The sequence below is a fragment of the Raphanus sativus genome, chromosome 6, assembly GCF_000801105.2.
Source record: "Raphanus sativus cultivar WK10039 chromosome 6, ASM80110v3, whole genome shotgun sequence".
Classification (NCBI taxonomy): domain Eukaryota; kingdom Viridiplantae; phylum Streptophyta; class Magnoliopsida; order Brassicales; family Brassicaceae; genus Raphanus; species Raphanus sativus.
The window spans coordinates 47,732,758-47,744,822 of record NC_079516.1 but is presented as its reverse complement, the minus strand read 5'-3'; the positions used below and the strand labels follow the sequence as shown (position 1 = coordinate 47,744,822).

Genomic DNA, 12,065 nt, shown 5'->3' with positions numbered 1-12,065 from the left:
ACGAACCGAACCGAACAAAATCAAACAAGATTTCTTAAACTAGTTCTATCTCAACAACTCTCACTCAGTTATAAAGTTTTCACCTTTAAATCTCAGAGTCAGGTTTTTGGTGGGAATAGGAAAGCAAAAGACAATGGGGGACGAAGCAAAGATCTTTACTCTTTCAGAAGTCTCAGAGCACAATCATGCTCGTGACTGCTGGATCGTCATCAGTGGAAATGTTTCTTTCTTCTTTCTCTCTCTCTTATTCTCAGTTCTGAAACTAGGGATCTCATGCTTGAGTTGAGTCACCCTTTTTGTCTGGCTGTCTTGGTGTTTGCATGTGATTAAGCTTATAAAGTGTGAGACTTTCTAAGTCTGAATGATGTTTTTTTTCTTGATTGGATCAAATCTTTAGATGGGTATAGTGGAAATAGTTGTAATCATTGCACATATGTTAAGGATTCAGTTCTTAGTTAACTAGAGATAGAGAAATGTACAAGTAGATCTTCTTAGCTTAGATCCATTGATCTTGTGTTACTCAAAAAAGAAGCAATAACTTAATGAATTTCCTCTATGTGGCTCCATTGCTTCTTGCACTGGAATCATAGTGATGGTGATGTGGGTGTTCTCTTGTCTTTTTAAAATTTTTATTTAATAACTAATCTTCAAAGTTCAGAAATTTGCTGACTGGGTTTCAGTTGGATTCACTTCATTTTCTCATATCATTAATTCAAACGTTTGCAAAAAAAAAAAAAACGCAGGTGTATGATGTGACCAAGTTCCTTGAAGACCATCCTGGTGGGGATGAAGTTCTTTTGTCTTCAACAGGTCTGTATAAACACAACTATCTCCATGCTCCCAGCTATTATGCTTGAACCTCACATTCACTCAGTTTTGATAGATACATAATAGCATGATGATGATCTTTGTCATTCTTCGACTTTAAAAGGTAAGGATGCAACGGATGATTTTGAGGACGTGGGTCACAGCGAGAGCGCGAGAGAGATGATGGAACAGTACCACGTAGGAGAGATTGATCCAACAACAATCCCAAAGAAAACCAAATACACTCCTCCTAAACAGCCTCAATACAATCAAGACAAGACCTCTGAGTTCATTATCAAGATCCTCCAGTTCCTCGTACCCCTTGCCATTCTCGGTTTAGCAGTTGGGATTCGTATTTACACAAAATCAGGCTAGTCTTTTTTTCAGGTTGTGAAACCAAAGTTATGACATTGAGCTATTTGTTCGAAGGTGTGATTCAGCATTGGGTCAAATCATAACACTTTCTTCTTATCTTGCAATGTCGAAAGATATGAATCTTTAAAGCGGAGAAACTAAAACATGAATATCTCTAAACAAGATCAAGATCTTACTAAGAACTCAAACGACACTTCTTAATACTTCGATCAAACTTTGCAAGAAAGAGACGTTTTAATTGATTGCAGATTTGCAGTTATGGAGCTTTGTGGCAGTTACTTTAATAGAGTGTGTGGCAGGTAGTGACTTGGGGCTCACTTAAAACCATATCCAACAAACAAAAGAATCCAAAACTTCTTCCCCCCTGTCGGTCCTTCTTTTGTACTTCTCCTCCGCTTTGGCCGCAAGTCACAACACACAGACACAAAGTTCGATACTTAGTTAACTCATAGAGCAACACATCACATTTAAAGCACACTTGTCCAGGATTCTGTGCAGGTTTGGCAACTGTTTCAAGGACGTTCGTGTCGAGACTCAAATCAATACAATCACAAAAAAAAAGAATTTTGTGTAAAGCAAAGACGCGAGGAAGCATCAGTGATGGATCAAAAGATGATCACAGTGATGCTGATGATGTGCTAGTGGGCACAAGTTTTGTATATTAAGACAAAAATAGTGGGCACAAATCACTAAGTGGAAAGTACAATCAACACAAAGAAGAGTGATAGAAAGATAGATAAAAGAGAATCTTTCTAACACTTTTTGATTTTAGTGAGAGACAGAGTCAAAAACAAAAGACCATCATGAGAAACCATATCGATAACAAACAGCTTCTGTCTCTCTATTATCAGTATAAAATTTGCGTATACGTATAATAATCTATATGTGTATGTTACTTACCTGTCATTGTGCTGTTACATGTCTGAAGAGCCAACACATGGACCATAATGATGATGAAGTAAGACAAGAAGAAAGGGTAAATCTTTATTGAGATGAGTACATGTTATGTTTACACACAAAAAGGATAGATTTAAAAAAGGTTACATTACATGACAGAGTTACAAGAGAATGCAAGACTCACACTACCCATTAGCCGACATAACTTTAACCCCCTAAACGCTACTACTACTAAGGTGATCTGTTTAGTCTTAAAAGGGGCTGGTATCAGTTATGTGTTACACAAACCCCTTTACACCCACTTATGTTACAGACACCAATTTAAAAACGCTACATGGACTTTTTCGTTTTATCCTAACTTCTTTACATGTTGGAAAAGGTTAAGAAACGGATGATGGATATAAAGATCAAACTGATGATTAGCATGAAAATGTAACTAAACTATGTATCAAGTATTAACTATTAATCCCTTCTATCAATTATCTATCTTCTCCCATTCAAACCTTCCTGGGAGTGGTTGTTCGTTGACAGGGTCAAAGTTGTACCTGAAAACAAAAGTTGACGGAACCGTTAAGGATACAAAAAAAAACAAAAGGATTTAGTTAACTGCAGAACAGAACATATCAAACGGGAAACTTAATACTTTTCAATGAACTGCCTTTGTTGTTCCTCTTCAGCACCCGAGAAAAACCTGTCCATATCAGGTGTAGTTGGACGGTGACTGCCCGACAAGTTCTCTTCTCTTTGGTCGCTGTTGTCACTAATACCATTGTTAAGCTTTGTGGATGATCCCAGGCTTGTGTTGATCTCGGCCTCTCTATTCAAAGTGCATGGTGTGGATTCTCTTGTGCTCCTGTTTAAGCTGAGAGTAAGTAAAAGATGTTACTTCTATTTTCATTTCAAAGAATCCTCTCGAAAATTTAAAAGCACTTAACTACGTTTCCTTAAGTAGCAGTAAGAGCAAGCAGTACCTATAGTAAAAGCTAAAGTTGATCCAAACATGTTCAACAAGATCTCGACTTCAGATTAATCTTAACATCCAAAAAACCACCAAATAGGGAGAGAAACTACCAACTAAAAGTCTAAAACCAACAGTTAACAACGATGATCACAACACAAGGATTAAACAGTCAAAAGATATATGGAGACATCTTAGACACAAGGACATCATTCTCTACATCAAAGCAGATAAAAGACAAAAAAATAATTGTCACATTCTAAGTCGCATAAGTAATTGAAGAAGAGAAGCAAAAAGATAAAAAAAAAGACAAAATTTATGAAGAAAAGAAACACATTTGATTAAATATCTGATCTGTCAGATAAAAAGAAAAGATGGCATCATCATATTCATACACATGGTCATATTTTGAAAGGCTCAGAAAACAAACAAACAAAAAAATGAAATTTTGGACAGTTATTTTTATTTTTTTTTATTATTTCACCACATAAAAAATGATTTCAAATTACCGTCAGAATAATCCAAAATCAAACAGATTCAAATCCCACAGAGCCATACTCTAAATCAAATCCACAAGTTTAATTAAGTTGTGTAGTCTACAAAAAAGCTGAAAGTATGCATCTTTGAACAAAAAACAAAACAAAACAAAAATGATTACCTTTCACTGTCCTGAAACTCCTCAAATGAAGTTGAACCCTTGTTAACGGTTTCATCGTTTACTACTACCTTGTCTTTCCCACACGCATCACTCTCAGAAACCAATTCCGACCTAGGGTTAGGGTTCCGTCCGCCGCCGCCACGTGACTCTTTCCTCCGCTGCTGTTTTCTCCGTTTGATCACGACAATTGGAGGTTTCTTCGGCAGCCGACGACTACGGAGCTGAAGATACGAGCCACCACAATCAGTCGTCTTCTGCTTCTGCTTCGACGGAGGATTAGGAGAAGGAGAAGTCGGTAGCTGTTTTTGAAGGAGAGCCAAGGACTTAGCTCGAGTGAGAACACCGAGAGGAGAAGAAGAAGAAGAAGAAGGAGAAACATCCATCAAAGATATAGCTTCTCTATCGAGTTTGCTCTTCCTCATGTATTTCCCCATTTTTCCGACGCGAACGAAATAAGAACAGAGAGAGAAGAGAAGAGAAGCAAAAGAAAAGGTTCGGTGAGAAAAAATTGGATCGGAGTTTAGGGTTAAAAGATGATGCTCTGTTCCACTCTCTGTGGGGTCCACTTTCTGTCTCTTTCTCTCTCTTTTTTTTTTGTTGTCCTCCTTTTATTTTATTTTTATAAAGTTCTAGTTATTTTATTTTCTTCAGGTAGACTGCTTCTTTACTACTGCGGGTAATGTACACTGTACTTTGCTAACTTCTTTTTAAAAAAAAATTATATCGAAAACTTATAATAATTTCGATACTTATAAACAGAAATGATGACGCATAAACGCTTTTTGTGGTATCGAAAATTTGGTTACATTTCGCTAAAATGTAGTAGATGTTCGCTTCAAATACATGTCCAACGTTAGATAAGAATATATTTTTTTGTAAACATTAGATAAGAATATTGCATCCTGAATTCATTCTAGAATTTCACAAACATAAGTTAATGTAAGGATCCTTCAGACAAATAAATAACGACGACGTCGGATAATTCTATTGACACATAAGATTAGATATTTTAACTTAAATGAACGCCATATATTTTTATCAGTATTAGATGGACAGTATTATTATTGATCGAGGAACCTAACATATATCAAGTTAATGTTCCCACAAAAGTTTACCCGACTATCTAAAGCGCCAAAAATATGTTTATGTTTATGATCTTACAAATTAATAATTCCGAAATAAAATATATATCTAGCAGTACTTTTTATGTTTCACATTTGACATATTTCTTTTTGTTTTTTTTCTTTCTTAAATATAAACTAACTAGGTGATTCTCCCGTGCTCATGCACGGGAACAAATACTTATAAAATAGTCAAAACATAATAATTGTTAAACATTTACATATGTTTTTATAACTTTCAAGTAATTTTATAACTTATATATATGATGAAAAAAAGGAATTGTATTAAGTATCATTATATGAATATAAATATCTATACATTTGTTCATAACTTTTAAGTTATCTTAATTTATATCATGAAAATAATATTAAGTATCATTATGTTTTCATCTTAATTAGATATGTGATTCCATATACAGTAATTTGGATCAATTCATGTATGGTATTGTTGAGCTCCATATTTGGTTTCAAAATAAACAACAATTTTCATTAGTTTAAAATTAAATTGTTATTTTAATTTCATTTAGTTTGGTTCATTTTATTAGATTTGTAAATATATTTATCCAAGTTTTTATAATTTTATATATGTTTTCTGAGAAAAAGAAATATAAAGCTGGAATTGCATTAATAAATACTTCTAATATTTTAAAAATGTAATATATGTTATTTTGGATAAAATTATATAAAATAAATTAATGTGCTAGGAGATTGATAATTGAATAAGTAAACCAATTCAGAAATATTTCAAAACTTCATTGATTAATTTCGAATTCATAAGATAGTTACATCCAGAAATTCAAAAAGGTTGTATTTATATGTATGTTTTCATCTTAATTAGGTATCTTATTTCAAACATAATATTTTAGACAGTCCAAGTGTTTATTGTTAGGTATGTTTTCCCATCTATTATTTCAAATTGAACAACTATTTTTTTACTTTAATAAGATTAAAATTGGATTACTATTTTTAGCTTAACTTAGTTCAGTTCATCCTTTTATATTTCGAAATATATTTATAAATATTATAAAATTTGGTAAGTTTATTTTTAAAAAGATAGAAACACACTGTAGTTGCATTCATGAACATAATTTATAATATTTTAGAATTCATGTACATATCTGAATATTTAAAAACAACTAAATCCTAATAATTGGTAAATCATCACTTCTTTAGAATTGTGAATACATTTTATAATTTTATCAATGAAAATTAGGTAAAATTTTAATTTTAATTTATAATTTTTCTTAATGATATTAAATGATCACTTTATGTTGTTTGAAATTAATTTTCTTTAAATCATTTAATCAAAAATATAATTATTATAAAATATGTTTTCTTAAAATTTATCTTAACTATTTTCTTTTGTAAATTATATATATAAACCTATATATTTTGAAAATTATTCAATATTCACTTTTTATTTGTGTTTTTAGGGAAAATATAAAGTAAGAAAAAATAAATCCGTTTTTTGTATATACAAAATCTATATATTTTATAGATATTTCCTTTTTATTATATATGGGTTTATGAAATAAATAAACTATAACAAATAAAGATAACTAAAGCTTTATTAACAAAAAGGAAACTAAACAATTTTTTAGTAAATATAATTATGTATAACTAAAATTAATTCATTAAGGGTATTCGTGTAATCAACCACTGTGAGAATCAATGTAAGCGCGACACATATGAAACTGAATTCTCAAATAATATTATAGAGATTGGATATGATGTCAAGAAAAAGACTTATTGGATATTTAATGGCTTAGTGGATATAGTCGCCCGCATTTAATTTTAGGTATCAAATACCAATCCATAACAAATGGATTGTAAGAAAACGTACACACAATATTTAAAGAAAAATTAAAAGCCTTGTAAAAAGACACTTTCAAGTGGAATTGGAAGGAGTCCTAGGCGAAGAGGAAGGCTCACCTTGTAAAGGACACTTTAAGGTTGTAAAACTGTGAATACATTCAGTCTTAGTTCTATCATATCCTTGGTGTGAGTTGATGTAGTTTACAATGTGTATGTTAAGATTTTTTTTGTATAGATCATAGCAAACCCACTAATCAAGTGTTATTGTAGTCTTGTTACCATATTGGTCGGTCTGGAGAACTGGCAAATATCTCTGTCTCACTTAAACACTAGAGACCACACAAGAAGAATAAGAAAAATCACAAATCACATAAAACAAAGATTGGAGTTACGTCACAAGTCCATTGCCTTTTCTTTTGGACGCAAACAAACCCATTAAACAACTTATTGCACGTAAAAACATTAAACAAAATACGTATAATCGAAAATAGTCCCTGTCTTGAGCTCTTGTTCTTTTTTTTTTTTTGCCTTTTTGAAGAACACAAATATTTTTCTACTTCCAAATCTTTACGGATTTGTCATGACTTGCAGAAGCCATCATTCCTGTCATAGGTGACTGAGCTAATGCAGAGATGACACACTCGTGAGCCGGTATCGTCATACATTTGTTCTCTTTTGTGTTCCACAGCTCCAGCGACTGCAACACATTCGTTTACCCACACAAGTTTAAATCATTTAGAATCAACAGTAGAGCCTGATATAAGATTATACAAAAAACTATCCAAAGATCATACATACCTGGTAGCCACCAATGACCAAGAGATTGGGATAGGTAGGGTGAAAAACACAAGAGTGGAACTTGTTCCCACTAGAGCTGAGCTCCTGGATGCAATCTCCTGAGCTCAGAGACCATAGTTTAACAGAGTCTTCGCTAACAGAAGCTATCAACTCTCCGTTTGGGTTCCAACAAACAGAATTCACATCTGAGGAATGTCCCTGACAGATCAAAAAACAAACCAAGCCATGAGACATACGCACAGTCCTGCATAGATGGGGATTAACGTCTTATGTGGATGAACTAGTATGTAAAATATATATTATCTTCGGGGTTACATACCTTAAACAAGTGGACGCGTCTGTCATTATCATAATCATAAATTGACACAGTGCTTTCCGAAGCAGCAGCAAGCATTTGTCCAAATCTTGGCTGGAACCGAACCTGCGTGCTAGCACCCTGTCCATGGAAAAAAAAAACTCATAAGATTAGAAAATAAGAGTTTCAAACTCGGAGAGAAGAAGCCATACGAAAGTTCAGGAAGCTTGCCTTTATAACACGAAGGCAATTAGCAGATTTGATGCTCCAGAAGCGAATCTCGTTGTTGCCATCACAAGAGCAGAAAAGGTCTGTTTTGTTAGGGTGAAAATCAAGGGACATTACAGGTGCGGTATGACCAGTAATCGTTCTCACAAAGTAACCAGGCTGCAGAAATTTGGTATTTAGTTAGTCACAAGAGAAAATGGCTGCAGCTAAACAGAGATGATTTACTTTACTATACCTCAGACGCATCCCAGATTTTGATAGTTTTGTCGAAGGACGACGTAGCGAGTTGAGTTGAATTAGGTCTGAAGCGAACATCTGTGATGATGTGGCCATGTTCTTCAGGAGCGCTCTCAGTTATTAGTGTTTCCATGTTCCAAATATAAAGCTACTGACAATAAAAGAAATTTTGCATCCACATTATCTGGTTTTAAACAAATACAAGTTATATAAGTAAACTGTAACATGTTGCACCTTCTTATCATGTCCAGCGCTAGCCAACAGTTTCCCATCAGACGAGAAATTGCAGCAGATGACCTTATTGGAACTCCTTCTTATAGAACTAACCTCACTGAAACTAAAACCTGAAAGAAAAAAAGAAAAAATACTTATTATATATCTTCATGTTTATTCAGAGGGGGCTGAAATAAAATACCCTTTGAGGGTTCGGCATGCTCAGAAGGGTTCCGCTTTAGGGTGGTGGTGTTAAACAAGCTTCCTCCATCTCCATCATCTTGAGACAAAAACGATTCTACGTTATCTTCTAAGGCTCCCACGTCTCCAAAAGGTTCCATGTCATCCTGCAGCTATTAATTCTTACCATCAGAAAGATGAATAACAAACGGCTGTGGTTGTTATCATTCTTTCTGAGGAAATTAAGAAACATACCAGTTGGTTTGCTGATGATGCAAGACCAGCTATTCCATCGGAACCGTACATCATTGACCCTTTTGGCATGTTGTTCATGTGCTGCATGTTGCCAGTTATACCAGCTCCGTCGATCGGGGTATGCGTTGACGGAGTCGACGGCTGTGAGTTGGATGGCCCCACCGTGTTTCCTGTCCCTGTGCTGTTAGCAGGACCAGAAGAGGAAGGTCCCTTTCTTTTGCGGTTGTTCTATCAAACACACGAAGAGGAAGCTGTGGCTCAATCATCTCACAAACTGAAGAATATACTAATAAACATAAAATACCTGCTGTGATTGCTGTGATAGTTGTAAAGGATCTTGTTGCTGAGAAGAAGATTGCTGTACTGGCGGCATGTTGATATGCTAACAGAAGATGATATAATTCAGCATTCAATAGATGACACTGCAGCATTCAATTAGGAATATGCATTTATTTTTACTGTTTTGAGAAAAGAAATCTTACTTTTGACGAACTGGACTGCATAGGGGAACCTATAGATCCATCATTTGCATTCTGTTGGCCATCTTTCGAGCTCAGGTTTCTAGATAAACTCGTAAATCTTCGAGGGTCCATGTCGCCGCCATACATGGATGAATTAGTCATATTTCCTTGACCTTGAACCTGAGCCAAGATCTGTTGTTGCTGCTGCTGCTGCTGCTGCTGCGGCGAGAGCTGAAATTGGCCTTGGTTTTGAAGGAAGGCTTTCTGAACCTGAGGGCCTAAACCTGGCCGGATTGTATCGATGCCCTGTTGTAACATTTATTAAGAAACCTGATGAATAAACTGGGCTTAACAGATAAATCCTACAAAAAGAATCCCAGAGACTTACAGTTAATGGCCATCCTTTTAAAGGAAGAACACCTACTCCAGGGTTTAATCCTTCACAAGAGGAAAAAAAAACACAATACCATAAGACTTTATCTAAAATTAGTAAACAAAGATTGCTCTTGAGGCTATTATCTATCACCCTGTGTAATTCACCATATACATTTGCAGACAAAAATTTCATTTGATGTATTTACCTGCATTCCCCATCCCAGGCTTTGATTGCAGGATTCCTTGGCCATAAACTGTAGAAGGATCCACTGGCAGTTGTCTCGGAGATGCACCGAGATTAACTTCAGTTTTGATTTCCTGCACGTTTCAAGAGGACTAAGATACACACCAAAACTATTTGATTGGATACTTTTTCTGTAAGGAGATTTGAAGAGTCATTAATTACAGGAGTCTGCTGATTTCGTGACTGAATTTGCTGCAGTGCAGCGGAAACACCTCCTTGATGATTCCCTTGAACCATCTGACTGTTTTAAGATAGAAAAGAAAGGACGAGAAAGGTTTCAAAACGGTGTGAGGGCAATACATATGCCTGCAAGAAAATGAAGCTGAGACAATTTTTACCCATGGTGGTTTGCTCCTGATTTGAGAAGGGCCATCCTTGCTGCATCCATATGGGGTTGGGATGTCTCGGTGTTCATTTGATTTGGTTGCTTCATACGTTCCTCGTACATTTTTGCAGCCATAGCACTTGCATTTGACTGCCCAATCATCCCTTCAGAACCAATAGCAGTCATTGGACCCCCAAGGGAAGGATCCCTACGCTGCATTTGAGCTTGGCGCATCATCTGAATTTGCTGCACTTGAAGTTGTTGCTCCCTTGCTTTACCTTGCTGTGCCTAAACATCAACGCCCCTAGTCAGTTACCAAACTGAGAAAAAGTAAAAGAGATTAGATCTCCAGAGGGTACGATAAGCCTACCTCGATATAAGCTGCAGCAGCCTCAGAGTGTTTCTCGTTCGTCCTTGCAATGAAGATGTCCCAGAACACAGACCACCACTCAAAAAGAAACCCTCCAGGAGCATCAATTGCTACATCATTCACACAACACAATTAAAAAAAAAGATTCCAAACTTCAGAATAAAGCCACCAAACAAGCAGATAGATATACATACCAACAGGATCAGGAGAGACTTTGCCTTCAGTCATAAAAGACTTGGCAGTGTTATGAAGTTTCTTCTTCACCAAATAATCATATATGTAAACGTCAAGCCTACACACACCCAACAAACACACAAAAAAGGAAAGTGAACAAAAATAAAAAGTCTTGGAATCGATAAAGTTACAAACTTTTTAGCTAAACCAATCCACTTACATCTTATCAGCTTCCCAATTACTCTGTGCCATAGCTTCAGCCCAAGATCAAGACTTTCGACTGTTTTGATGATAAAGAAACTAACTTGAGCAAGTCCCAGCAAATCAGAAGCGTTTCTGAGTAGATCAGAACCCTAATTCGAACTTCGGAGACAGTATCTTTAGAGATCAAAGCATTGCTTTCTGCGCATAACAGAGAAGATCAGTATGAAAATCAGAGAAAGTTACTTTACTTGTAACTTATAAGCGAACACGTGTTGAGCGATTCGTGGAGTTCATATATAGAAGTAATCGAATTGATAATAAGTGAAGGATCACAATTCAATTGAGAAAAAAGAATCTAGGGTTGGAGAGATACCAGGGAATTCTTTTGGAGATCAAGATTCAGCTAGACAACTTTTTTTTTTTTTTTGTGCAAACTGATTCAGACAGAGATCATTCAAAGGTTTGGTTTTTAATGATGCTTTTGGGTAAGCTTAGGATTCGTTATAAAGTTTTTTAGTGGGCCTTAATGTTTAGAGTTATAAGCTCCTTAATGGGTCTTGTTTGGGTCTGTTATCGGCTTCCCTTATGAATGGGTTTATTCCTAACGTGTTCAATGCTGGTGCGACGCTTCGGGCACTTGACGTTGGATTGCAAATTGCTCATCTCTAGTGTTTCTAAGCGTTGACAGCAACAGGATCAAAGACACGTTTTTTTTCTGGCTTCAAGGCTTTACCAAACTTGGAAGTCCTTATCTTTCATTCAAACAAGTTCTATGGACCTATATCTCCTCCTCCTCATCAAGGTCGTCTTGGTTTTCCTGAGCTGCGGATATTTGAGATATTTGACAATAGTTTTACTGGAAGCTTGCCAGCAAATTACTTTTTTCGAATTGGAAAGCATCATTACTCACGGTGAATGGAAATGTGGTATATATATATATGGAATTTCTTACTGGTAATTATAGCCGTTTGCCGTAAAAAAAAAAAAAAAAAAATTATGGGATGGGAGAAGGGGGGACATATTCATGTGCATCTACGTTATTTTCCTAATGATAAGGAATATGGCTGAAGCAAGG

At 35.4% G+C, this 12,065-nt stretch overlaps 3 protein-coding genes across 5 annotated transcripts; 1 reads left to right on the top strand and 2 right to left on the bottom strand.

The window, feature by feature from the left end:
* The first annotated feature begins 61 nt into the window (after positions 1-61).
* LOC108809858 (cytochrome b5) lies at positions 62-1,584 on the top strand. The gene is made up of 3 exons (XM_018581994.2): positions 62-220; positions 744-810; positions 932-1,584. Exons 1-3 carry the CDS (start codon positions 134-136, stop codon positions 1,180-1,182), a joined length of 405 nt encoding a protein of 134 aa, XP_018437496.1. The 5' UTR covers positions 62-133; the 3' UTR covers positions 1,183-1,584.
* Positions 1,585-2,147: 563 nt separating this feature from the next.
* LOC108809372 (cyclin-dependent kinase inhibitor 4) lies at positions 2,148-4,204 on the bottom strand. 2 transcript variants are annotated; one of them, XM_018581517.2, is made up of 3 exons: positions 3,696-4,204; positions 2,723-2,932; positions 2,148-2,624 (listed from the first exon to the last, which is right to left on the bottom strand). In XM_018581517.2, the coding sequence occupies exons 1-3, from the start codon at positions 4,127-4,129 to the stop codon at positions 2,555-2,557; spliced, it is 714 nt and encodes a 237-aa protein (XP_018437019.1). In that variant the 5' UTR covers positions 4,130-4,204; the 3' UTR covers positions 2,148-2,554. The 2 variants fall into 2 exon arrangements, with proteins under 2 accessions (XP_018437019.1, XP_018437018.1); XM_018581516.2 differs by having other exon boundaries at positions 2,723-2,941; positions 3,696-4,203.
* A 2,777-nt stretch (positions 4,205-6,981) lies between these two features.
* On the bottom strand, positions 6,982-11,472 carry LOC108813140 (transcriptional corepressor LEUNIG_HOMOLOG). Of its 2 annotated transcripts, none has more exons than XM_018585603.2 (18): positions 11,364-11,472; positions 11,007-11,188; positions 10,807-10,904; positions 10,613-10,722; positions 10,256-10,530; positions 10,080-10,158; positions 9,880-9,991; positions 9,687-9,736; positions 9,320-9,604; positions 9,142-9,219; positions 8,838-9,065; positions 8,605-8,755; positions 8,424-8,533; positions 8,188-8,337; positions 7,956-8,111; positions 7,749-7,865; positions 7,430-7,627; positions 6,982-7,328 (listed from the first exon to the last, which is right to left on the bottom strand). In XM_018585603.2, exons 2-18 carry the CDS (start codon positions 11,036-11,038, stop codon positions 7,185-7,187), a joined length of 2,373 nt encoding a protein of 790 aa, XP_018441105.2. In that variant the 5' UTR covers positions 11,039-11,188; positions 11,364-11,472; the 3' UTR covers positions 6,982-7,184. The 2 variants fall into 2 exon arrangements, with proteins under 2 accessions (XP_018441105.2, XP_018441106.2); XM_018585604.2 differs by having other exon boundaries at positions 8,605-8,749.
* Positions 11,473-12,065: the final 593 nt, after the last annotated feature.